General features: G+C 44.6%; 1 protein-coding gene across 9 annotated transcripts; it reads right to left on the bottom strand.

The window, feature by feature from the left end:
• Positions 1-80: 80 nt before the first annotated feature.
• On the bottom strand, positions 81-26198 carry csde1 (cold shock domain containing E1, RNA-binding). 9 transcript variants are annotated; one of them, XM_036533737.1, is made up of 24 exons: positions 26122-26198; positions 21425-22169; positions 17871-18192; positions 15882-16070; positions 14618-14816; positions 14087-14253; positions 13371-13457; positions 13169-13266; positions 12844-12925; positions 12583-12711; positions 12168-12293; positions 10113-10328; positions 9452-9592; positions 8027-8194; positions 6599-6610; positions 6063-6077; positions 5210-5317; positions 4320-4495; positions 3175-3287; positions 2549-2668; positions 2167-2345; positions 1665-1828; positions 1165-1297; positions 81-1061 (listed from the first exon to the last, which is right to left on the bottom strand). In XM_036533737.1, exons 3-24 carry the CDS (start codon positions 17994-17996, stop codon positions 1014-1016), a joined length of 2796 nt encoding a protein of 931 aa, XP_036389630.1. In that variant the 5' UTR covers positions 17997-18192; positions 21425-22169; positions 26122-26198; the 3' UTR covers positions 81-1013. The 9 variants fall into 9 exon arrangements, with proteins under 9 accessions (XP_036389630.1, XP_036389635.1, XP_036389633.1 ...); XM_036533742.1 differs by having other exon boundaries at positions 14144-14253; XM_036533740.1 differs by lacking the exon at positions 6063-6077.

Genomic DNA, 26198 nt, shown 5'->3' with positions numbered 1-26198 from the left:
GGTATGTTGTATAAAAGCACAAGAATCGCTGGCTACAAGACGCAAAATGGAATTCTGCACCCAGGAAAAAAAAAATACCATGGAGCGAGTGTGCATGCAAATACCTGCAGGTACACTCCAAAAACTCAACTAAACTGATAAAAATGGCTACAGTTTCTCACAAGACGAGGAAAAGGAAAAAAAGGATCCCAAAATGGGAGGCATTTACACAATCACATATATATGAGGACTGACTTTACAACACAGCACTTTCACGCCAGGTCGCAGATATAAGTTTAAAAACTGCTCTGAAAACCGAGCAGGGAAGTACCTTGTGTGTCAAGCCATACATCAGACAAATACATCAAATCTCCTTTGAGAGACCCCCACAGCTAATCTTTATTTCAATTTATTTTATTAGAAAACACCCATCACATTCGAGAAAAAAAAAATAATGAAATGAATCCTCTCATTTTCGCTTGCATGACATGAAGAGGAAGCAAAAAGAAAAAAAACAACACGCGCACACACATAAACATACATTAAGGGTGCAGAATTCCTGACTCTTGCTGACCATCACCTTTCCAGTTTCAGACAAGATGGGGACTAGAGAAGTTGCTATAGTCATCACCTTTCTTCTGGGAGGTGCAGAACCCTCCATACCTTCCTCTACTCGCCACACCTTCTCTCTGACATCTTTAAAACATTTTTACCCGCGCACACACGCACTCGCGCGCACACACACATACACACAACACGCACGCACACGCGCACACACACAAGCAGTGAGGTTCCCATGTATACTGCAGTGCTGAGCTCAGCTGGTATGCAGGACACCACACCAACATGGAGAGCAGAGGACAAATGGAATAAGAGGGGTCTGTGTTGATGGGGTGGGACAGGGACAGGGGCTAAGCATGCAGATCTCAGAGTATCTGTGTGGGGAAACAGTGCCGCTTCCCCTTTCCCTGTCAATGTAGTTTCCCAGGATTGTAGTTCTCCACCCATCGCTCTTTCCCCGGGGGAGAAGGGGGTCAGTCAATAACACCAGCCTGACGGATTTTCCTTTCCACATTAAAGCCCTGGAGAGAGGACAAAGTCAAACTTTGATGAATACTGCCAAAATATACATATATTGCATAGTATACCCCACACTGAGGCCTCTGTGACGGAGGCAGTGTGTACCTTAGAGTTGTCGGGGCCACGTGGCTGCCTCACGATGACCAGGCGCGGAGCGCTGGCATCATCAAGCGTAATGCTCTTCAAACGGTTCACCAGCCGGTCGGGGCGCGGGGTGGCCACTGGTTTTGGACCCTCACTGCAGGGAGAGAGCACAACATTAACAAATTACATTACAGTCATTTAGCAGATGCTCTTATCCCGAGCGACTTACATCGGTTGCAGTTTTTACATGTTATCCATTTATACAGCTGGATATTTACTGAGGCAATTCTAGGTTAAGTACCTTATCCAAGGGTACACCAGCGGTGCCTCTCTGGGGAATCGAACCAGCAACCTTCCTTTACGAGACCTGCTCTTTACCACTACACTACACCGCTGCCCACACACCACAAAGCTGTCCGCACAGAACATAAGGACATCCAGCAGATGGGTACAGTGACGTACTGACAGTCCCATCCGCTGCAGTGCTTTTGCCCTGTTGCCCTCGGAGACGGGGTCCTCACCTGACCCTGCGCACGTTGCAGGCGCTGCACTTGCCGGTGCGCTGGTTCAGGATGACCGAGAACTCCACCTCGTCCCCAGCCTGGAGCTCCAGCCCGTCCTGCACCTCCTTCACGTGGAAGAAGAGCTTCTTGCCTTCTCCAACTTCATACGTGATGAAACCAAACTGACGGGAAAAGACACAATGGTGTTGATTGTGTACAGGCACCCTCTGAACAAGGCACCTGGGTACGCTGTCACAAGCAATCAATCTAGGATCAGCTCATTCACACTTTGGCCTACCATCACTAATTTTAAATGTCTGGTAGACACTGATTCAGAATCAGTGCTTGGGAAATACTACTGATTTAAACCTAAACAGAAGCATTCACAATCATCAGCAAACAGGCATGAAAGGACTCAAGTCAAATTGGCATGTTCACTCCAATTCCACTCCATTATAACCATAATAAAGAGAACATCTTTTCCCCCCATATAAAAATCAATGTCAGCTCAAAGGCCTACCTGGTCCTTGACACACTCGACGAGCGCACGCCTCTGAGGAATGATGTTGCAGGCCATCTTCTGCCCCGTCTGCGCCACGGTGCACAGCTGAAACTTCACCATCTCGCCCTTCTGCAGACAGTCAACCTTGTTGGCCATTCCCACGATGCCGAAAGGGAAGCTCTGGCCCTTCATACCGCCTGCAGGGAGCAAACGCACAAGTAAAGAAACGTTAATCTGCTTCCCGCCAATTCATTTCCCCCAATCGATTTGTGCCTCAACACGGTCACGTGCTTGAAATTCTGAGCCACCAATAATGGGTGATGTAATCCTTCTGCTCAGGGTGGAACAGAACAGGATGAGGTCATTATGATGTCACAGGCCACGCTCTGCTGTGACTCACCTTCCTCGGTGACCTCGATGAGGCCCTGGTACTCCGTCTGCGAGGGATCCACGCTGCGCAGGGGCCGCATCACCTTCCCCAGGGACACGGTGGTGCCCACGTCCTCCCCCACACCATTCACTGCCAGGACACAGAGAGAGATGTTAAGAAAACGACTGTGCAAGCTAAGGTTCGTAACTGAAGACTGAGATCTGGAAAAGTGGACAACAGGACAGGAAAACCAAGGGAAAGGCAAGTAGTCATACTGGTACAGACGGGTGTGACAGACAAGAGGACCGATTTAACAGTAAGGGCTGAAAAATCAGTATAAAGGAAGCATACTAAAAATGCTAACAGTATATTAAAATGTACTGTAGTCATATGTGTGGTTTGTCCTAAAAGATGCTGATGTGTGAAATAAAGCTAGCTTTTTAATGAATGTTCTTACGAATGGCCATTCGTATCAGTAGGTTATGTGATGGTTAAACATATTATTGGGTGACCTACACAGACATACAGATTTACTGTATCTGTATTTCATTTAATTTCCTTTAGATTAAAGATGGGAGAAGCGACGCTGATGAGAGGAGCCACAGAGCAAAGCACGCACGTGCCGCTGCTGTCCGGCTCGGCGACGCTGTCCTCACCTGCTGCCACCTTGGTGACTTTCTCAGCGCTCACTTTGTTTCCTTTGCCCTTGGACAGGGTGTACTCCACAGTGTCCCCCAGCTCCAGGCTCTCCAAGTCCCCACACATCTCACTGCGCAGAGACACACGGCATGCTGGGTCACAACAGCGCTCTAATCAGGCCAACATACACACACAGGCACGCATGGACATTCACACGCACAGAAGACTGGCGGCACACGCCACCCCTAAAGGAAACTTCATCACTGCTTCCGCATTACCTCATTATTAAAATCTGTTACTAATCACAACAGCCAACCGGGCAATCTGGGACTGATTCAGACTTCTTGCTTGCGCTTCTAGCATGAGACGTTAAAGACAACAATGCCTTAAAGGCAGGTTTGCACCCCAATCTGAGCAAGTGCGAAAACTACTGCAGAAGCGGATGCGTCTTCTCTCGGGTCAAAAATGCCACGGGAGGCTTCAGGCCTGTGCCGTGAACAGTAACCTCATTTAAACAAAGTTCTGTACAAAGTCACAGGGCTGAATGGCATGGCTGATTTTCTGTATTGATTCAGGCTGTGTTAGGACTGGGTCACAACACATCACATGAAAATCCACTTTTCTTCGATTGGGCTCTTGCTGCTCATGCCACCATGCGGCTAGAGGGAGCCCCTTCCTTCCAGTATAAAGAATATAAAGGTGAACCGCCGATGGGGGGAGGAGGAGGACACCTTGTCACACCTCTTTCTTTTAAATAATAAAAATAAACTAAACTGAAAAAATCCATCGCTGTGGCTTCAGTGGATGAGGAGCCCACAAGACAAGGCTGGCCAGAGAAAAAATTCAGAAAGTCAGCGAGTTCACCTTTGGCTGTCGTGGTTTGGGAGGTCTGCCTTGTGCCACTTATAGATTTGTTTGTTTTTCCATAGACTCACAGACGAAACACAATTAGATTACGCCAACAACTTCCTTTCACAGCCATTTTCAGCAGTTGTTGTCAAGACAAGGGAGGCTAAGTCATAACAACAGCAATAAGCAGCAGTACTGTGATATAAATGCAGACTGTGTAACAGTGTACACGTCTTAAGAAACATTAGTGCTACCGGTGGGAAACCCCAAAAAATCCAAATTTCCTGACACCGCTTGGTAGTGACAGTTGTACCTGTAGTGGAAGAAGATCTCCTGGTCGTGATTGGCAGTTTCAATAAACCCAAAGTTGTCTTTGAGGGTGGCAATGTATCCCAGCAGTCTCTTGGTACTAACAGTGCGGTTGAGGATCTTGATGGACACAGCACTCTGCTGGCCAGTTCTCTTGACCTCGCTGATGGAGAACTCCACCTGGGAAAGGGAGGATCAGGTGTCACTACAGCTGAAGAGAAAGATGACTCACGTCCCCCAAACCGGACTGCATCATCAGCTTTCCAGCCAACAGCAACACTGCATCCTAACCTTTTCACACGAGGACATCATTAATATACTAATCCCGTGTGTTTGTGCCATGAGTGCATTAAAAAAAAAAATCATTTTCTGGTTATCAAATTTTCCAGGTTTGTCAACATGGCCCTTTTTGATCTCTTGCTGTCAAGCTCCAGAACCGGTTTGTACACACACACACACAAATAAAACTGTATTAATCTTACATTTCAAAACATGACACTATGGATGAACACTGGGGACAGTCAGCAAACAGAACAGGCAAGAACAACCCTGTTGTTTTTGTGTACATAGAGGCTGACTGCACAACCTTTTACAGAAACGGCTACAAAACAAGTTTGCACAACAGTCCATAATTACCATGAAAAATGCATATACATATGAAAAGGTAATATGCCATGTGACAGAGGTCTGCAAAAGTATAAATATGAAAATTGTAACCTATGTAATTTGCTCTACATAAGAGCAAATTACATAGCAGAGTGTCTGCTAAATGACAATAATGTAATGTAAAGTAGCTCAAAGAGTGAGCCAGTGAATGACGAATCATGGGTTTCAACACACAGGCTCAGAGGGCCTACTGTCTAAACTCCATGTTTGATGTTTATTTTTGGGCACCTTATCTCCCATCTGTGGGTGAGCACCGCCCTCCAGGTCCTTGCTGTGATACGCCACGGTCAGCTTCACCCCGCAGTCCTCGTACGCAATCACTCCCTCCTCTGCATCCTGTGGAAGGAGTCATTAAGCGTTCACCGGCCGAATTAGCAGCCGCTAATTCAGGAAGTCAGGGCAGTTAGGCTTTTTTCCCCACTACAGCAGCGTGGAAACATCACTTGGGCTCTCTGCTCATAGGATTCAGCTTCAGCACCCAAGCCTCAGCGTTAGCAACTGCTGCTACTCAAAGCATTAGTTGTGGAAGAGTAAAGGCAGTAATTTGATTTTAAAAAAAGCATCAAAAGATGAAAGCAAATGTTTATAAAACTAAAATAGGCAAATCATATGTGGGAACCTAATGAAGCTGATATGCGCTCGCAAAAGGCAAATGGTAACACCCTCAAACACGATTAGTATTTCTGTCAGTATTAGGTCAACTTCCGCAAGAGCACCAACGACTGGTGGGGGCACTGGCTTCTATGTGGTTAATGCCAGGCGGTTTCTGTTTAGACTTTCTGATGCTGTGTTGGCAGTAACCAGTATCGCAAGTGTCGCTGCCTCGCGTAAAGCGTGTGGCCAGTTTCAGTGAGACCATGCTACGCTAATACCCCTTTTCCACTGATGGAACCGTGCTGAATCACCATGTATTCCTCAAAAACACACCGTCAAAAGGTAATGGAAAACCAAACAGGACCTGAATATTGCGAGTTCACCTGGTTCCGAGCCCTGTATTCTCCAGTGGAAAAGGGGCTAAACGCTCTACAGTGAACAGCATTCACCGTCAGTAGGATTCTGTGCACAAACTCACACCACTCACCTTATCAACTTTACTCTTGAGGGGAAAAAAAAAATTCAAAAGGAAAGTTGGTGCAATTAGAGGATTCCCCTTTCAAAATACAACTCATTTTAAACATAAGGAAGATGCTTCAATACTGAGAAGCTGAAAATTTCTCTTAAGTGTAACACTACTTTTTCCTCCTGTAGACTGGGATGCAAGAGACCTCAAAATACACCTTCAAAACACACAAAATATGACAAAGGAGAGCAGTTGTGGGCGGGGTGTTAGGGACAAAGTAGCATGGATGTCAAATGGAAACCAATACTGTTGATGACAAACTTTCGAAAGATAAAATTTTAAAATCTTATACACACTGCCTTTAATCACACTGGTTTAGTGCTCGACATTTGGTAATGCAATTCTGCACTGAACCTGCTTATAACCGATGCTGTCTTTCACGCCATTATCTTCTGACCCTTATGTATACTGTAGTGACTTGCTTTTGCAACACAAATAAAAATGGAAACAAGCCGAGATGACAGCACTACCATGCACAGCAAAGAGCAGGATCCTACCTTTTCTTTTTTCTAATGAAGAGAGGCATGGGGGGGAGAGGGGGGAGGGAGAGAGCATAGACGAGTGTTAGAGCTAAGGAGAGACTGGCTCAATCACCGCAACCGATTGAAAAAGCTGTCAATGCTTGGCACGTTTTCCCCTACTAAATACAGTGAAGAGTGCTGTATCAATTTCATTTGGGGCTTAGATTTTGCAAATCAAATTACAGTCCCTCCCAGATAATTTGTATTGAAACTGTTCATTCTGATGAGTGTGTAGTAGGTATACATCTGTTACCAGCCAATAAATTGTGTTATTATAAATTGTAGATGTAGTCGTTTTAGACAGTGCTTGTGCACAGTAAGAATCGCAACAATCCTAAAATGATTAGCAGAAACGTATTAACTTATTATCAGCTGAGGAAATACAGCAACGCGTAAAAATATAATACTACACCTCAAATTTGTATAAATGAGTTCGAACAGACCTGCTTTCAAGGTTTTCATTAGACTGCCTTCTCTGTAACACAACTACAGTGAACAGATATACTTTTGCAGTTTCCAGGTGTGATGTGCCCTTGTGCTTCAAAACTTTCTTTTTTTTTTTTTTACATTTTACAGCAGGGTGCGGAGGTCTCATATGCCCTTAAAGTCTTTAACTGGAAAAATCAGACAAGCTGTCACCTGTAGAAAGGGGGAAGGAAACTGCCTTTGATCTCCATAGTTCGCATCTGAAGCCTTTTTATGAAACGCACCGCACTGCAGTGCAACTGAATGCAAAAGAGGCTGTTACAGTGCTAGCAGTAAAAAGCTACAGGTTTAAGTAAGGACAGAAACATGTTTCAACATGTTCCTATCAAATTCCTCAGGTCTGAAGTGCTGTAAAAAGTAGGTCAGAATCTGACTCCTGTTCAAGGCTCCAGGCTGCCTCCCTGAACATACATTATACCGCAAGGGAAACCTAACCTGAACCAGAGAACACAGTCATATGCGCTTTAGAGATGGACTGTGTAAATACAGAATCCCTGGGGAGCAGCCAATCCTATAAACCACTGATGTAACTTTTCCAAACAGAGTTGTGCATAAAATTGCATGTGATTCTCATATTGGGGTGATTTATATGACTTTGAGTCTGGTTTCTACTCATGTGTGAGGGGTGAGGAAGAGGCTTGGGGGAGGAAGGGAATATAAGATCAGAGAGCAAAAAACAAAATAAAGTCCCATGTTCTCCTAGGTCCCATAGACACACAAACCAAAGGGGCCTCCCTTTATCTGTTCAATGGATAGTAATTTGAATCCCCTGATGTTACACGCATCACTCAGAGGGACCCATCGAAGCCCACAAATATAGCACTGGAAGCCTCTTGAGTTGTCTGGTTTCTGCTGTAAGCAGTAGCCTGATATGACTTTGTGCCCCCATTCCCCTCCCCTCAGAGAGCGGTCCTTTACCTTCTCTTTGTTCTTGCTGGGACTGGTGTTCTTGTTGGAGACGGCAGCGAGGGCCTCCTTCTCCACCACCCCCACGAAGCGCTGCTCTGATTGGGTGTGGAAGGACACTGTGCCTTTGGGCAGCTTCTTGATTCGCACGGCGTGGTTCCTCTGCGCTGACAGCATGTCCTACAAGAAGCGAAAGACACGTAAAAAAAAAAAAAAAAAAACCCTGACATTTTTTAATTTTCACAGCACACGCGCTAACCCAGGGTGTCTTCCATGCCTCTCATTTTGATGGGTAACGATCAAAGCTACAGCGGCACTCGGCACAGCACGCCCCGCCAGTCAGGGAACACTGTGATAATCTGCACAGCTCCCGAGGCGGCTGGCCCTCGGCTGGGGAAGAACGCGGTTCTCCTACCGCTTCTTAAGCCAGTGCCTGTCTGGCCTGGTCACTTCTGCTATGATGACTCCGTTCACTTATCTACAGCACCCAAATGTGACTGAAGTCACGAACAATGACACTGTTCCCAAAGCACTTCTGCTCCACTGGAATGCTCTGATTGTTCTCAGTGAAGCTGTGAGCTCCTCCAGAGGTAGGAACAATTCGTTCACTTTTCAGCCACATACTAATAGTAATCTGGAAAATGGCAACCTGGCAGATGCCTCCAAAATCAGTTTTTGTACCTTATGTAACTACTTGTATATCACTGTTTGGGATTAAGACCAAAAAGGGTACTACCATAATTTATCTCCATTTCCTTTTTGGGTGTCAATCTGACAACCCTCTGGACAATCCATTTCCAGTCATAACCAAACAATTCAGAGACTGCACCAATACATTACAATATGATTGCAGCTAGCCATAACATGGGCTATGATAATTTATAACCAATTCCTGACTATGTTCTCCAATTTCAACATTGGCGCCCTATCAACACAACGCTGCCTCTACTGTACCTAAAAACTAACACCATTACCTGAAAATCAGCCTGCTCCCTGTTCTTTCTGACATCTACCTGTTAAAATATCATAAAACTGTCAATGCGCTACATTAAAAGGCACCACAGACCCCCTTGTAGATTCCTAGCCTATTACTTAAGGCCTAAAACCTATTCTGTATTCCTTAATCCCACAGGCAGACTTCAAGGCATGCCATCGTTTTTGTCTATTCCCTTCAGAGAGCAAGTCAAAAAAGGCAATTTCATTTGGTTTGTCTGTTTTTACCGCAAGAACTGTTCTACATTCAAGGCAGGAATGGAGAAACAGGAGAGAAATGCAGAGAGAGAAGTACAGAAGAATATGAGGAGGAAGAAGGGGGCGAAGGCAGAGAAACAACAGAGAGAAAGAGGGAGGGAGGGAGAAAAGAGAGAGAGGGGGAGGGATGGAAAGAGGGTTAAAGTTAAAGAGAAGTTAAAGTCAAAGGCGCTGCTGCTCACTCACAGGCACCACAGTGAACTCCACTTCATCAGAGATGTGCAGCTGGCTCTCCTCCAGCACCTCGCTGAAGTGGAAGAACATTCTGGCGTCCCGGTCCACACACTTGATAAAGCCGAACCCGTCCCGCATGGCAGCGATGACACCCTGTGGGTGCAGAGGGAGGGACAGAGAGCCGCGAGAGCTTGAGACGTACACTCCTGCACGAATTTAGCAATCCCTCAATATAAATCACATCTCCAACATTACACAGCAGTTTCCAGTATGACAATGTAACTGAGAGGCCATACCAGGGTTCAGTTGGTGTTTAAACTGTTGAATGGTACTGACAGATATTCATTACATTACGTTATTTTCATTTAGTAGACGCTCTTATCCAGAGTGACTTACAGAGGTTACAACTTTGCATGTTACCCATTTATACAGCTGGATACGTACGGAGACAATTCTGGGTAAAGTACCTTGCCAAAGGGTACCACAGCAGTGCCCCGGCAGGGGATCGAACCTGCAACCTTTCAGTTACGAGCCTTGCTCCTTACCACTATGCTAAACTGCCGCCACAGTATTCTCTTCCTTCCTCATTACATGGCAGTTTTGAAAATGTAAGTGGGAGGGCAGTGCAGATTTCAGCTGCTGTTTTAACTGTTTGACGGTGTCAGCTCCTCACCATCTCGCGGGTCTCCTTAGTGAAGTGGAAGGTGTCTGGGAGGATTTCGATGTTCGTGGCTCTCTCCAGCTTGTCTCTGCGGTCCGTGGAGATGTTGAACCGCACGTGATCACCCTCCAGCAGGGTCACCTTCGACTTGGTGTCCTTCTCCCCGAAAAGCAGCTCCTTGTCCGTGAAGTTGATCCTGGCACAGATGCGTCCAGGCAATGGGTCATTCTGTACAGACAGGGACAACACGGACAGGCTGAGCAACAGGGGGGAGTCACATGATCAGTAGCTCTTAAAAACCTATCCAGAATGCAAGGGGGGCTGTGAAATATGCCTAAAACAAGCCAATTAAATCACTATCTGCCAACAAAAATCAAATTATCAAGCTAACAAAACTAAAACACATACATTCACATACACCTAGTATATATTCAGAAAACGGTCATACAAAGCTCATGTTTTATTAAACTGCTCCCTGTTTTTCTGTGGCTGTAATGCTGTTAAGTTACAGATTATCTAACCAACACGGTGGTAGATTTAACTGGGAAAAATCCTTGTAGCTATTCATAACATTCCATATTATGCTGGCATTTGGTGTGACTTTTATAACCTTGGTAATTTACTGTCAACAACCACACACCCAAAAATCATTACGATTTTTTTCCTTCACACTAGGAGGAGTGAGAACCCAATGGCTAAAAGCTCTCAGGATTTGTCTACAGCAGTGTTGTGTGGTGGATACATGAATGGACTTAAATCAGAAGTCTGCATACATTCTGGGTGGCACACTTGTAGTATCAGAAGTAGTAAAGCATTTGAGGAAAGTCTCTTTTACTCGTTTTAATCACATAACACTAAGAGAACTGAGTGAATGGAATCAACATTCAGTTGTTTATTAATGATGACACTTACTGCAAGGTTTTCAAATCAAAGACTTCACTGGATTTACCATGGCTACAGGGATACATTTTGTTCTCAAATGAAATCTGGTAATGCCAAAACCAAAGCCTAAAAAGCCAAATCGGGCAGGAAGGCACAGTGGTAAAGGAGGACTGGGAGTTCTTTTCTTTTTTTGTCAGCCTGAATGGGATGTAATTTTGGCTGATTCACTGCAGGCAGAGAGCTCAGGCTGCACCTGCGTTTCATGTCGGCTCAGATGAAGCACTGCCACTTCACACACATCCCCCAAAACCGAGCGAGATGCTCCTCTGTCAGAGCAGAGAGCACAGCTTGCGAAGAACACCGTCAGCACAAAACAGTACTGAGCAAATGTTTATATTAAGTGACGGCTTGCTTTCAACAGTGGACTTGTTATCTACATTACATTCCATTATGGCTATTTAGCAGACGTTCTTAACCAGCACGACTTACATATGTTATAATTTTTTTATCCATTTATAAATCTAAATATTTACTGAAGCAATTGTGGGTTAAGCACCCTACCCAAGGGTACAGCAGCAATGCCCCAGCAGGGAACTGAACCAGCAACCTTTTGGTTACAAGCCCTGCACCTAATTGTATGATTATTTATTTCCATAAATTATCATACAATCATCATCCAAATTATTCTGAGACTGCTGACGAACCACTTGTACATGAACACACATGCTATGCCACTTTGTTTAAAAAAAAAATCCCCTTAATTCCAGGTTTTAGGCTGGCATCACAGTTTTTTTTTTTTTTTAAATATACATTTACACATAATGACTAGGAAGAGTAATAAGAAAATGTGTGTATGTTTGTGTGTTTAGCCTTTTCAAGGAATTGAATGCAGTCCCCCTGGCTCTAGTACAAGATTTGAACCCAACAGGACTAACGGGTGAGTGACTACCTGTACCTGATCCTTCTGGAAAATGACACGGCCAGTCACTTTCTGTGTTGTATCAAGTCTTCAAAGTATTTTAAGATTGAGGTTTAACAAAAAAATCCCCATGGAGACAGAGCAAGCACAATATTCACATCCCAAAGAAAACCTGTTGTTTGTTGGGCTACACTTTGCACAACTGCTGCAATATTCACAAATGATGACATGGCCACAGCACTTCAAACGCAGAGAACGGATGATACCTGATTCTTGTTAGGGACCTTGGGGATAACTTTGACAACTGTGCCTTCAAAATGTTCAATGCTGATGTCCTCAAAGATAACCGTCCCTTGGGGGAGCAGTCGCACTTCCGTGGCCACTTCCTTGCCCTGCCAGGGGAAGGGGGGGGGGGGAAAATCCAGGCTCTAAATATATTCCGGTAGGCTCCAAGACCCAGAACCCTGAATGGCAGCCAGGAACTTCAAGTACAGTTTAAACATGTTCCCACCTATTAGGCTAAACATTCACAGTAAATACAACATTCTATCTTGACCAGTACTAGCATGAAACATTCACAATGACTGTGCAACATTTGATCAACTGTAGTTAAGCACCCTGCTAAGGGGGCTCACAGCAATGCCGTTCGCCAGAGATGGTCCTCGACCGCACAGATCTTACGTTTCTCTCTTTAATAGTGAACTCCACGTCGTCCCCGGCCTGCAGCGCCTCCAGATCTCCTTTGAACTCGCTGTAGTGGAAGAAGATCTCTTTCACCACGTCGCCCCTCTCGATGAACCCAAATGCCTCCTGCGAAAACACAGCGATTGGGGTCAGGATGAGGGTGGGAGCTCACAGCTGCTGGCCAGCAAAGCAGAGACTGTGGCACATTCACACCGCTGGATAAAAACACACCCTGTATACAGGTGACACACACTTTACCTTAGTGGCACAGACGACCCCCTGGCACCTCATCTGTTTCTTCTTCACCAGAACAATGTTGTGAGCACTGACTGCACCGGTGCTGAAACAAAAACACACACAGGCCATGGACAAGTGGAACGTGCAGATACACACCTAAACCTGACACTACACAAGACAAAGTGTGAACGGCGATCGGTTGACATACTTGGACAGATGCCAGACAGCTCTCAAATCACACTACACCATAGACAAGGCGCTTCATGGTTGCATAGTCACAGGTGAACAAAGGTAAGTCGCCCCCCCCCCCTTCCCCTCCCTCCCAGGGTGAAGGGCAGACACTCACTGCTTGTTGGTCTCCATGTAAAAGCTGACTTTGTCCCCAGTGTCCAGGTGCAGGTTCCCCTCCACGTCCTCAGGTGTGTAGGTCAGGTAAAACACCTCCTGCACAGGTAACAGACCACATCCATCAAATTAAAAAAAAAAAAAACCCCCACCCTTCACAACCGCAATGACCACACCGCCACTCAAATTTCACCCGTTCTTACCCCGTTCCTCTCGTAGCACACGCTGCCTGTGGGCACCTGTCCCGGTGCCGACTTGCCGTCCAGGTGAGTCGGAATGGCAGACACAACCTGCAAAACAAGCAGAGCCAGGGGGGTGGACAAGGTTAGGAACGCCATTCCGGACCACCGCAAGACACCAAACACTCACTGGGCTGAGTTTTATGAACAACACCTGTCTCAGCATAAACACAGACAGCTAAAAAAAATATTTTTTCATTAAAAACTTAGAATTCTTACACTATCAATTTTACCAGCAATTACCTATCTTGTGTAAACATACAGTCATGTTTAAGTATAATTTAAACAGACTATTAAGTTCCTTTAACAATATTAGCACATTTCCTTTAACACTTAACGTTACCACTACAGATTATGAACACACAAAACATCAAACAAACACACAGCACAAAGACAATACAGTCAAGCCCAACATAAACCTACAGATGACTTGCAGAAATGACTGCTTCATAATCTATAATAGCACAGGTCTTATTTTTGGCATTCAGTTAATACGGATGGATATGCCGCCTCTCTCTCACAGAAATTTCGAGAGGGCAAAGAGGTTTATCATGAGCTTGACCACACATCAATCTTTAATTTATAAGTAACATAAAAGTAACATAACATATTAAGTAACGTGCAACAACAGACAAGACGAGGACAGAAACGGGACCAAAAGTAAAATGGTGTTCCTTAACTGGATGAATATAACCATGCAGCACAGTAAAGGGAGAGGCGTGCAACTCAGGCCCCACCTGCCCCGATATACGCTCCTCTGGCATCACCTCAGGCTTGATCTTCACCAGCTTCACAGCAATGGGCTTCCCGGTGCGCCTGTCAGACGACACCTCGAACTCCACATCATCTGAGGGGGGGGGGGGGGGGGGGGGGGAGAGAGAGAGGGGACAGTGAGGAACTGTGGCAGCCGCTCCCTCGATTTCCGAAAATCAAGGCTCCACTTCCTCCCATCCTCCTACATCACCCCCACCCCCCCCCCCACCCTACCCCCCAAGCCTCACCTCACCTCAACACACCACTGTATTTTCCATTTTATAAATGACATCTGCCTTAACATAAACACAAAGACAACTACAGAAAAAGCATTTCATTTTAATATATACTTGTGATTTATAATAAGTATACATATTATATATATATACACATAATATACATTCTGCTTATAGTAGTAACCCCCCAGACAATGGGTTCCACCTTCCTGCCCCCCTCACCTCCGAGCTTGAGCTCCTGCAGGTTACCGTTGTACTGGGAGCAGTGGAAGAAGAGGCGGGCCTGGCGCTCTGAGCACTGGATGAAGCCGTAGGAGGTGAGCAGCTTCTCCACCACGCCCGTCTCCCTCAGCCCGCCCCCCGTGCCGTTGGCAAAGGCAGAGTGCCCATTGTTGTGGAGCAGGTTGGGATCAAAGCTCATCTGGGGCGAGGGAGAGACGCCAGGGCAGGAAGAGGGCGGAGACAAAACAGAACCTCGCGTAAACAATTTAGTCATGGTGTCCGAGTCACATTCAAGCCAGACAGCTCCTCCTAGCATTTGATGAACACAGAAATTAAAAGTTTTCTGAAAGTAAAGAAACTGTGGGGGAAAAAAAAAAAAAAAAATTACACAAATGTGTTAATCCCCACACTCACACTGATGCTAGAAATTTCAGAAAAATACACACAGAAAATAGATGCGCACTCGGAACACCATTCAGCGGAACACTATAGCATACTCATCATAATAAGAAAAGCATCCTCACGTTCAGACATGCATTTAGTCAAAAGACAACCACACAACCCTCAAAAGGATGCCACACAGCAACAGACACAAAGACTGAATAAATTCAACCAAACAGCCTTTTAGTGACATCGGCCCTGGTCCTGTCCCCCTGTTAATGGGGACACAGAACAGAGTAACTGACCAAAGGAGTTTTCCAGCTCATTCAGCCTATTCATTAATCAATAGCAAGGGCGCGCTGCATAGCGGTTTCCAGCTGGTGTATCCCACACCTGCACTTTTCATTGTTGCTGTCAATACGAAAAAGCTGGAGGCTTGAGCATCCAGTTCCAACATGCAGGCCAGCTTACCGTGAAATATTCCCATAGTTCCAATAAACCTGAACAACCACGTGCACAAAATCGAACAGGATTTTACAATTTAGAAGAAAAAAAAAAAAAACTGACAGTCCGTTTCTGTGAGCCCTCCAAGAACAAGTACCAGAATTCACACACATGCAAAGGGACGGTCCCTCTCGACACATTGGGTCACGGGGGCTAAAATTAGCATGTTCAAAATGAGGAATAATTCTGAGGGAAAATCTGACCGAGGGGATTCGTGACCTATTTGGACAGAGCTGTGACCTCGTTTAAAAACCTGTCAGTGGTCACTGCAAACCATGCGGTTAGCAACAGGCACAGACAAGACCAAGGGGGGGGGGGTTCCCAAATCAATATGGGTACGGACCTCGCCCCCCCCCCCCCACCGCACACGTCCACTTACTGATCTCTGATACAGGGGGGTCCGCTTGACCTTTTTGCCCCCCGAGGCACGAGAGCTGTGGCAGGAGACTGAGGAGGAGCGGGGGATAGGCACGGGGTTGGTGCTTGGGTCTGAGGCGGCAGTGGGTGCCAGAGGGGGGTCAGTGTACACCCGCTCCATCTCGAACAGCGGGGTTAGGACTGGGAGGCACTGTTGGGGAAGGGTGGAGGGGCAGGAGGCGGAGAGGACAGTTCAGCAACAGCCAGTCTGTCAGTCCATCTCTCACTAGCCTGTGTCAGCAGTGCTGCAGCACTCACGGCACTTGCTCATGGCCTTCCCCCTTTCACACTGCACTCTGTGCTACAGTGATCTTCTCCCCTTTCACACTGCACTCTGTGCTACAGTGATCTCCCCCCCCCTTCACACCGCACTTTGCTACAGTGACATCACAATGGGTGGGTGGATCAAAGCTCCCCCCCCCCATTCCCAGGATTCATTGGGAATCACACCAATGGCCACGTCAGGCTACAACTCGCAAGTCTGCCCAACACGACTGCAAGTATATCAAGTTGCAAGCACAAGCGTGAGGGACAAGGGACCGGGGACTGCGGAGGATAAGGACACGTGGAGCTCTCCTACCTCACAATGCCAAAACCTAGTTACTCACAGGACTCAATGCAGCAGGCAGCCTATCGGTGAGACCAACCCCGTAACCATACTGGAAAGATTACCATACTGACTCAAGATCACAGATCAACGCCACGCCTTTAAGTATAAAAAGGTGGTTCCGGTGAACTCTATGCTCGTTCAATTTTTTTTTTTTTTTTTGCAAACATTAAAGCTTAATAAAAACAGCTAAACTGACAATTTAAATATAACATAACTAAAACTAAATGAAACAAATAAAAGCCTCTGATATAGAAAGAAAGTTGTGAGCACACAGGTAAGACAGAGAGACAGGGGACAGACAAGAATGGAGCTGAGATACCCTGAGAAATGGGTTGATTAACAGTGCTCTGCAGGCACTGAACTGACCTGAAAACAGTTTTTTTTTGCCACAACATGCAGGTGCCTTAAACATTCTCACTTAAGGATGGGTGGACTGGAGGGCGGATTCGGAGTGAATATGGAAGGCGGAGTGATGGAATAGGACAGATAAAGGGAAAAGGTAAAATAAAGACTCCCCCAAAACAGGTTGAGGGTGCTTTCCGATTTAGTGTACGAAACAAGGGAGAGCGGAAAAAAGTAAGCTGGAATTCACTGGGCAAGAGAGCAGCAGAAGCAGCAGGAACAGGCTGCAGTATCAGCAGCAGGTTGGTTGTGGGTTAGATGCAGGGTACAAGACCAGCCTCACCTGTGCAGCTGCACTCCAAAGGCATAAAAAGACTGAATTTGGTCAATGCAAGTTAAAAAAAAAAATGAAAAAGAAAAACCTGCTGAAAGAAATCTAGGCTGCCTAGGACTATACTGAAAAAAAGCTGGATGGCTGTTTGAGATGTCAGTTAAAATCTGACATGGCTAATGTCCCTTCCCTGGGAGCAATCAATGCCGAAACCTTTGTAAATCAACTTTTGTAAATTAACATTAATCTTCCCTGTCGTTTTAAAAGCAAAATATCAGTTGATGGAACGCATGGATGGGAGTTACAAAAAAAGATTAGCTTATTAATATGTCAACACAGTTCCAGACTGGCAGCTCCATTTTAGCCAGCCCTGAGGCCAAGAGTTTCTGTTTTTGTCACTTGACACCCACCGCCAAAGGGTAATCCAGACCAAATAGAGAGAAAAAAACCCAGCAACCCTCACTGCACGTCCGGTGTGTCTCACACCAGCACCTAATGGTGCAGGACAGCACAGGCTGGAGCTGAACAGAGGCTAGTCTCAGAGCCCGGGGGATGGAGGGGTTAGGCCAGACAGCGCAGGGGGTGGGGGGGGGGGGGTGGAGTGGGTGTTCGATGGAGTAGGGAGACAGGTGGGGGGAGGGGGGGGGGGGGGGGGGCATGGAACTTACGGATCGGCCGTACGGCGACAGGCTGAGTCCGACGGGGGAGGTGCTGCCCAGGTCAGGGCTAACGAACGCAGCGGGTGGCGATGCGGGCAAGGTAAACTCCACAAAGCCTTTCCAGGGGCTGCCCATATTTTCCCATACACTCTGGCCAAACTCCACCCCCCTCTGCGCTTTCTTTACTGGGCCGCTTGAGCACACGTCTGCCTCTGTCTGCTGCAAACTATTTTTTTTTTTTTTTGCTTGTTTTGTGGTTTTTTTTTTTTTTTAATTTTTGATATTTTTTTTTTTTAAACACAAACCACCCCAACGACACACCTCTTGATTTCTGCAAAGGGTGAAGAGAGGGAAGGGACAAAGAGATAGGGGGGAGAAGCAACAAGAAGAGCCGGTGAGCAAAAGCGGTACACTCGTGGGAACGGGCAGTGGGTTCTCTCTGGTGTGGGGAGAAGGCAACAACCAGGCAAGACTTGGCCATCTCAAAGCAAAGGCAACATCTGACTAAACAGACCCAAGATAAAGAGAATAAGGATCAAATATTTTCCACAGAGATATGAACTCTGCAAATTTTTTTAAGTCTTTGAAAACTGGGAGTTAACTCCTCCACTGCCAAATAAATAGCTCACTAAACCAGCAGCAAGTTCTAAATTGTACATGAACGTTCACATTTATATTTGATTTCTTGAGTAAAAAAGGATTTTTCTCTTTACAGCTGGATTTGAACCATTATAGATCAAGTGTCACTAGTTTAAGCCAAATATTTTTCAAATCTATAGATGACAAGCTCAACACTTGACAGATTTTAGGCCTTAAACTATAAATGTTTGGTAATATTGATGCAAATTTAGGCAGAACAGTGGAGGAGCAGAGGTTGCTACAAATTTGGCCAGAGGAATGAAGATAGCAACTTTTTCTTCACAAGAAATGCAATATACTCTATTTAATATTTTCTTGTGGCATATGGCTTCATTCCACTGAGAGAGTACTCAGGCAGAACCCAGAAAACCTAACAAAAAGTACCTTCCAGTTGATAATCTCTGTCAAGATTACAGTTCAAAAGCACCAAGTGATACTTCAGAGCAAGTATAAGCCCCATACTTGTCTATGAGAAACACATTAAATGCAAATGTTTAACAACAACCTACCAAACATGGCTTGGTCAACTGAAGACTTGTCACATAATTTTTGCAAGTAAACTTTAGACAGCTTGCCTGCTAAAATACCAAACAATTAAGCTTACTAGCCAATTCAGTAATATTAAAATAAATAGGTGCAGCCACACTTATGTTGCTGGACTCTAACATAACTGACTTGCCATATAACCAGCTGCATGGCTTGATAGATGGTTGACAAATAACAATCATTCCAATTAGCCCAATAATTACAATGCACCCATTACAAACCCATCTAACACAGTTGTTATACCTAGGGAAATGTACAAGGAAACTGGTTTAGCCAGTTCCAGCAACTAAGCTAGTCTGATCACTGATCGCTCACCATCTAGCTCATTCATGCCCATTTCTATACTTTAATCACAACCTTTAATCTTCAAATTAAGTACCAAATACAAAATGTAAAGGTATAAATGTAATACCTGAAAACTTAAAACTTTTAAACAACTGTAACAAACAGCCAATATCAACTTGTTTGGAGTTTCCGTGACCAAAGCTCCTTTGCTAATATCTCTAAATACAGTAGAGATGTGCATTTTTCCCAAAAAAACGTGAACAGACCAGTCAACTACACCCTTCAGTGTTCGGAGCAGCACTCATTAATGCACACATGCAAAACTGAATGCCTCCTGTGGCAAACCAGAAATAAGGTACATTTCACTGAACTACATCTGCCTCATTAACATTTGCACAAAATATGAATTTCTCATAGACAGCAGGTCACCTGCTTGACAAAGACTTGACCACTCAAGCTAGTGGACCAAGATAGATCATTCTGGCATCAGGCCTATATTAGAACAACTTTAGTGAGTTTAAAGGGACAACTAAATCTTCCAGAATGCATTCTAACATATAGACATCTGACATGGTTCAGGGATAGCAGAAAACTCCTAAACTGAATGAAAGTTGTTTCCATTTACAGATCAGAATATGGAGCGCAGTCCCTTTAAAAGTAGCAGTAATTCTACAGTGATTTGTCATCAAAGCGAAATGTTTATGTAAAACTGGTACTAAGTCATTGAAAGCAGTTGCTGTGTAATCCTACAGATGACAGCAAGCAGATTAAGTACAATTTAAAATAAAATAAAAAAAAAAAAACACAGCACCGAGGCGACTTAGTTTTTAAAAACATTAGTAAGCATATTGCAGACGAAACGTTTGCAGCGTACTTATTGAGAAACAGAATCCCATAGCAATCAGTAAGATTTATAACACAGTTCCTCGCATGAGTGTCATGCGGTCCTCCGGTTTCATTCCTGGAGTCGGTGCGGACCCTTTAGCCTCCTCTGTGTAGCCAGTTGACCCAGCTGTTGTTTGCTCACCACTCAAGTCTTGCGCAATTACTGTGTGCGATTTCTCAACCGCCTGTAGATCAAACGCACCACGAGAGGACCTTTGAAATCAGCGACTCACGGTACATAAAAGCAACTTGAGTATTTGTGAGGAACTCTGGAATCAAATTAAGTGAATACAGTTGACATAAAATGTTGTTTAAGAAGTTACTGCGACTGACATGCGGGGGGGAGGGGGTTAAATATTTAGAGATAATTTCATATTCCAGAAGTGCATTTGTCTTTATGATTACAAAATACTGAGTGCAACAATTTCATCTGTGCAAATTTCCGGGCTGACCAGTTTAACAGGAACCAAAAAAATATGGCCAAGGTTCTGGTCTCCGATATCTGTGCAACAGAAATTAGTCAAGGCACCGCCCTTTCTCAGCTCCATAAGTGTCCATTTTCAAACAGGGGGCTGGAGAGGGGGAGGTTACGGGAGTCAAGGAAAGGGACAAAGCCACAGGGGGTTTAACCAGCACTCTGTACTCAGTCTGCTGTAAACACAGGAATTCTATACAGACGCAACACCACACCAGTCAATTCAGGTTTCCATAGCTTTTGAACCCTTCCACAAATTTCACATTGGAGGCATCCATCCATTCAGAGCAAATTTCTCTCACAGTTTTACAAGTTACATGTTCTAAAACCAGTTTAAGGATTTTTAAGGAGGCAACCAAGACAAAGCACCTTGCTGAAGAGGGCTACACGGTCCTACTTGGGACTGGAACTCACAACCCTCTTAGAGTCTAGCACTCTACCCAATACTCTGCTTGCCAGAATATCATGTTGCCCTTAGACCGCCCCAAGGAAACCACACCTCTACGGCAGAGTGGATTTTTCGGGACTTCCTGTTTAAGAAGGAAGTTAGGATGATGACACTGCAGAACCTCTTTGCACAAATAAGCTTTCAACACAGGGGTCCCCTTACCCTGGCTTTCAAAGACTATACGTTTGACCAGAAGCTGTATCGTACATACAAATTTAGATACAACAGTGGCATCAATCTCAAAATATATACAAGTTACATTTGACATTACTTAATGAGGCCTACCTTGTTCTGTGTCTTGGAACTTGGGGTTATTCCTCGGACAGGAGCAGATGTACAGGTATTGCAGACGCTTGTTCTATTCTCTCACACACACACGCGCGCGCACACACACACACACACACAGACACACAACTGTCACGTTTCTGGCACGTGTTCCGATAGGGTTTTCCAAATAATAAAAAAAGGACAAGAAGGGAAAAAAAGGCAGACAGGTGTAATGACACTGCTTTTTAACAAAAAAAAAGAACAGTGCAAGAGTACAGAGAGGAGAAAGGGAGACAGGAGGGAACTATGTCAAAACTAGCAAAGAGCAGCCCTCTCCAAACCCCGGACGAGACGGCGGCACGGCGAGGATGAGGAGGGCTGGGAGCAGCGTTGGGACGTGTGCTTTGTCGAAGCTGTTGAGTAGGCACAAACTTCTGGTCTCAGATCAAGTAATGTCTTTTCCCGTGTGTGTGTTTTCTTTGTTTTTTTTTTGCTTTGTCGTTTGTCGGTAGGCTTTCTTCAGCTCGTCTTGATGGGAAGTCTTCGTCTTCGTCTTCTTCGTAGTTCTTTGGTTGCGTCGTTTGGTTTCTTGTTTTTATTTTCTCCCGTTGAAATGATCCTTGTGTTTTTTTCCGTTGTCGCAGGACGTCGTTGAACTTTTTTTTGTTCGTCTTGGGTGGTTTCTGTTTTGTTACTTCTGCGTGATCTGAACTTGAAGCAGCAGTTTCAGATGGTACAAAAATCAGTTCTGTTTCACTTCATACTGTCAAAGAAAAAGCACAGAGAGAGACCATTAGACAGCAAATAAATATGTGCAACTTCAACTTCACTGGCTTACTGTCCAGCGGCCTTCCACGGATTGTTACAGATTCAAGACTGCAATGACAACCTGTGATCACAAACTTCTAAAAACTGTCTGACAAACAGCAAAATCATTACATTAAATAAAAATCCACAGACAATAGTGCTTTGGTATTTTTGATCAAGATTCCAAAGAGGGGAATAGAACTTAACTCCAATATTATAAAATCTACAAGAGTCGCACTGACAACCATATTCGGTCATACACTGAGAACGTGGTAATATAACACTCAATAAACTACATGGTCTATTACCTCCCTTTCTGGGGGTCACAAAACACTTGTGCCCGGGGATTAATGGTTATTAACGGTGTTTTAATTTTCTTTCACATACACCAGTGGGCTATATTAAAATCTTGGGCAGGCAGAGAAAGTCACAATGACACCTACAGACCATCCCCCTGCTGAATAATACTCTTTCAGATTCTTCTGCCACAGCCTCAGAGCCCTAAAAATACTGCCAACTCCCTCAGCTGCCCGAACGCTCAGCATATGCAACCAGCTGACTAGATCATTAAGCCAAGCAAGCGGGCGAACCGCTCCGCCTGCCTCTCGCTAATCGAGCCCGTATCCATACAGCACTTTTTCCGCCGACAGGCGTTTGCCTGCTGAACTTCATGTACCGTACAGTGCGTGACTTGGGTCATTCTCCCCAACAATGCAGCCGCACAAATTCCGATTTCTGATTAAGTGTTAAACACAGGGAGTTCATCCTACAGAAGGCTGAAATTTCTTACTGCAGGTATTTTATTTACGAAATACCGACTAATGCTTCCAAGTTCTCGATTATAACAAGCTGAATGCTGACCTCAGTGCGTCAACATGTTTGTGCCGAAGTACCATGTCCCCACCAGGGAGAACAGGAGAAATTTAATCTGTCTTGGTTGTGTGGCAATAGGCCCTACAAGCCTTAGGCAGTGCTGCCAAAGAGGTCAAATTCAATTCTAGGGAGTGGAGCAGTCTAAATGATGCACCCCTGTAGTGCAGGCTTACTTGGTTTATGGATTAATGTCATACTTTTCTCAGCTCAAAAAACTGCCAAGCTGGTCAGGTGACATATATAAATAAATAATCTCCTGAAAATGACACAATTAAGAGTTTAACCTCAGAAGTACTCTACAATTGAGCCTACCAGCGAGAAGATAACATGAATGGCCCCTTAAAAGTTTTCAGTTTTGGCCAGCTCATAATTCCAATCCATGACAAAGAGCAAAATTAAATACAATCAACCGGATGGCGTCTATTTTCAGAGCAGCACATGGATCAAAGTTTTGATTTAGCCCAATGTCAACACAATTACTTAGCCCAGAGTACTTTACTTCCCATTTGAGCAGCCTGGAGACTCATTCCCAAGAATATTTCAGGAGTACTCCGACAGGAATGCATTCCTGAGGACATACTGAATGGAAAATATTTTACTGAGATATCCTAGCTAGCAAGCTTCGCTCAAGTGCAATGGCCAATTTACTTGCCTCACACTCCAGCCAAAAATACTGTTTGTTTTTCTGAGTTGCTAGCTAGCTGCCCTTCACAGCGATATGCCCTTTAGCTTATTAACCAGTCTATTTATATGTCATGTTTGTTCCACAGAAACGTCTGACTGTTACCCAAGTCATGCTTTCAGTGGATGTCCAGGAAGAAAAAATTAATACCATGTGGAAATGGTACTGTCCAACTAACAAATCAAGATCCAACCAGAGGAATGTACAGCCACTTAAACCACTTCTAAAGGCACAGAAAACAGTCCATTCTTGATGATTCTTCTCCTGTGTGGACAGACACTGTATGTACTTTATAGCTACGACCATGTCACTTCGAAAACTTACAGTCCTAACGTTACAATGAGCATAGCGATAGGTCATACAAATAGGGAACAGGCTGGTGTCAACAGGGAGGCTGACAGTACAGATGTGCTTCCTAACATGCTGAAGAGCATCACCATTGATCACCTTAGCACAAAAAATTGCAATATGAGGCATGTTAAAAATCTGTATATTCTGAACGTATAAATGTCTCAAACAACATTCAGATTTTGTTTAGTGCTACAGAATTCAAACTTTTCAACTTTAACTGGCAACTGAACTACATGTCTTTGTTCCATATTTACAAATCCTCAGCCAAACAAGGTAATCGCCGCTACCTTAAAAATGATCAATTATGCTCAAATACTTGTACTGCCTGAGTAGGCACAAAAAGATCTAAAGATATGAAGACACCACAAGTGCTGACTCCTGGCATTGTACAGACAGGATGGTAGGAATGGGAGCACTTCCTGATTCTCTCAGAGACATGATCAACAGTTGACATTCCTACTGCCATTTCACACAAATGACTAAATGGAGCTTGAAATGAACTAACTTTTCATCAGAAAGTCACTGAGCATTCAGAAATTATCCCCGGGGACAGCATCACTTGGACAGGTCAAATATTGGAATGGCATATAGGATACAAACACTTCATTGTGTTAAAGAACAATAATAAAACACGCTCCAGGACATAGTCTCTCGCTCTCTCTTTGAGATGTGACTGGTGCATTTAAAATTCTAAAGTACAAATGTGCGGTGCGGCGGCCATTTCGTGTTTAAGTACTGTGAACAAAGCAGGGACGAGAATCAGTTAAAGTGTACACTTGTCCCTTGGGCCCTTCATAGTTGTAAATCCGTGACATTTCGCCAGAGACATAAAAGTGTATATTCGTTGTAGGTACGCGGGAAGCGAGCTGAGATGGACTGAACTGCTCGTTATCTTGTAACAACGATCTTACTGATTTTTCGGAAAAGGCGTGAATTTCGGCTTTAAGCGGTCACGTGACGAGCACTCTCTAGCGCGTGTTCTTCAGCTGCCCATGACGCAGCCAAAAACACATCCGCACTCCGGGACCGCCCGCCCGCCCTGATTGGCTGTCGTGGTGACGATTGGGCCACAATCTTAAAAATTAATTGGCCACAGCACATGGTCAATCAAACTTCACTTTAAAGTTCGATGGAGACGACACAAAATGTGTGAATTATTACAACGTACTTGGTAGCTAACGTTAACCAAGGGCTTTAACAAGTCATTTCGCCGGCCAGCTCGCTAGCTGACTACATTTTAGTCAACTATACAATTACATCATTTCCACTTAATGAAAGTAACCTAATAAATTGTTAAGATGAAAGGGTTAAATTGATTGAGTCGCAAATCACATTTAATATGATGAGAAAATATTGATAACTATCTATGCTAACGTTAACAATCACGGTATTTATTAAAATATCAATAACTAGATGTCAAACATCATTTACCACCTAGCTAGTTAACATGACTTAGCTAATCTCAGTATTAGCTGGCTAGTTAAATTACAGACTAGATACCCATACGGTATTTGGTTAGCTAGGTAATTTGATTAGCTGTACGAGGTAGTCACACGTAGCTAAGCTAATGGAAACAGCCCTATTGACAACAAAGAAAAAATGCGACAGAGTAAGCTAGCGAGCTAGGAAGCATTTTTACATAACACCGATTTAGCTAGTCAGGTCACCACCCTTCACTAGCTACCTAGCCAACTACTTAACACCTTTATCAAATACACACAGAATATGGAAATTATACTTAATAACGAAAATGACAATTTTAAAAGAACTAAAAAACGGTTCGCGGAGCGGTAGCGCTTCTGACGCTATGATTTACGGTGAGAAAAACTGCCCGAAAATACGGTCCGGTGCCCCCGCCCAGGCCCTGGCCGCAACTACAGATAACAATTCTAGATAACTCTCGTCGAGGTCCGTATATGAAATTAGTAGTCTTAACTCACCGAATCCAAACATAAAACGTTTTTAAACACCATTTCGACGGCAAAAATATATAAAAACTCACCCCAACAGCTTTCAGCACTGTCACCAGCGCCGCCATAAGCAGCACGGCACATTACGTAGTAATGAGAATGACTGGTT

This window comes from Megalops cyprinoides, chromosome 7, assembly GCF_013368585.1.
Source record: "Megalops cyprinoides isolate fMegCyp1 chromosome 7, fMegCyp1.pri, whole genome shotgun sequence".
NCBI classification, from domain to species: domain Eukaryota; kingdom Metazoa; phylum Chordata; class Actinopteri; order Elopiformes; family Megalopidae; genus Megalops; species Megalops cyprinoides.
This window is presented reverse-complemented; position numbering and strand designations above follow the sequence as displayed.

What these genes read in the sequence shown, in the direction of transcription:
- csde1 (XM_036533737.1), bottom strand. Translation starts at nt 17,996, where the DNA reads ATGGGCAGCCCCTGGAAAGGCTTTGTGGAGTTTACCTTGCCCGCATCG. An exon ending in TCGAGTGTGTCAAGGACCAG is followed by an intron (nt 1,829 to 2,166) that starts GTAGGCCTTTGA and finishes TTTTCCCGTCAG; the next exon opens with TTTGGTTTCATCACGTATGA. An exon ending in GTGGCCCCGACAACTCTAAG is followed by an intron (nt 1,062 to 1,164) that starts GTACACACTGCC and finishes TCCTCTCTCCAG; the next exon opens with GGCTTTAATGTGGAAAGGAA.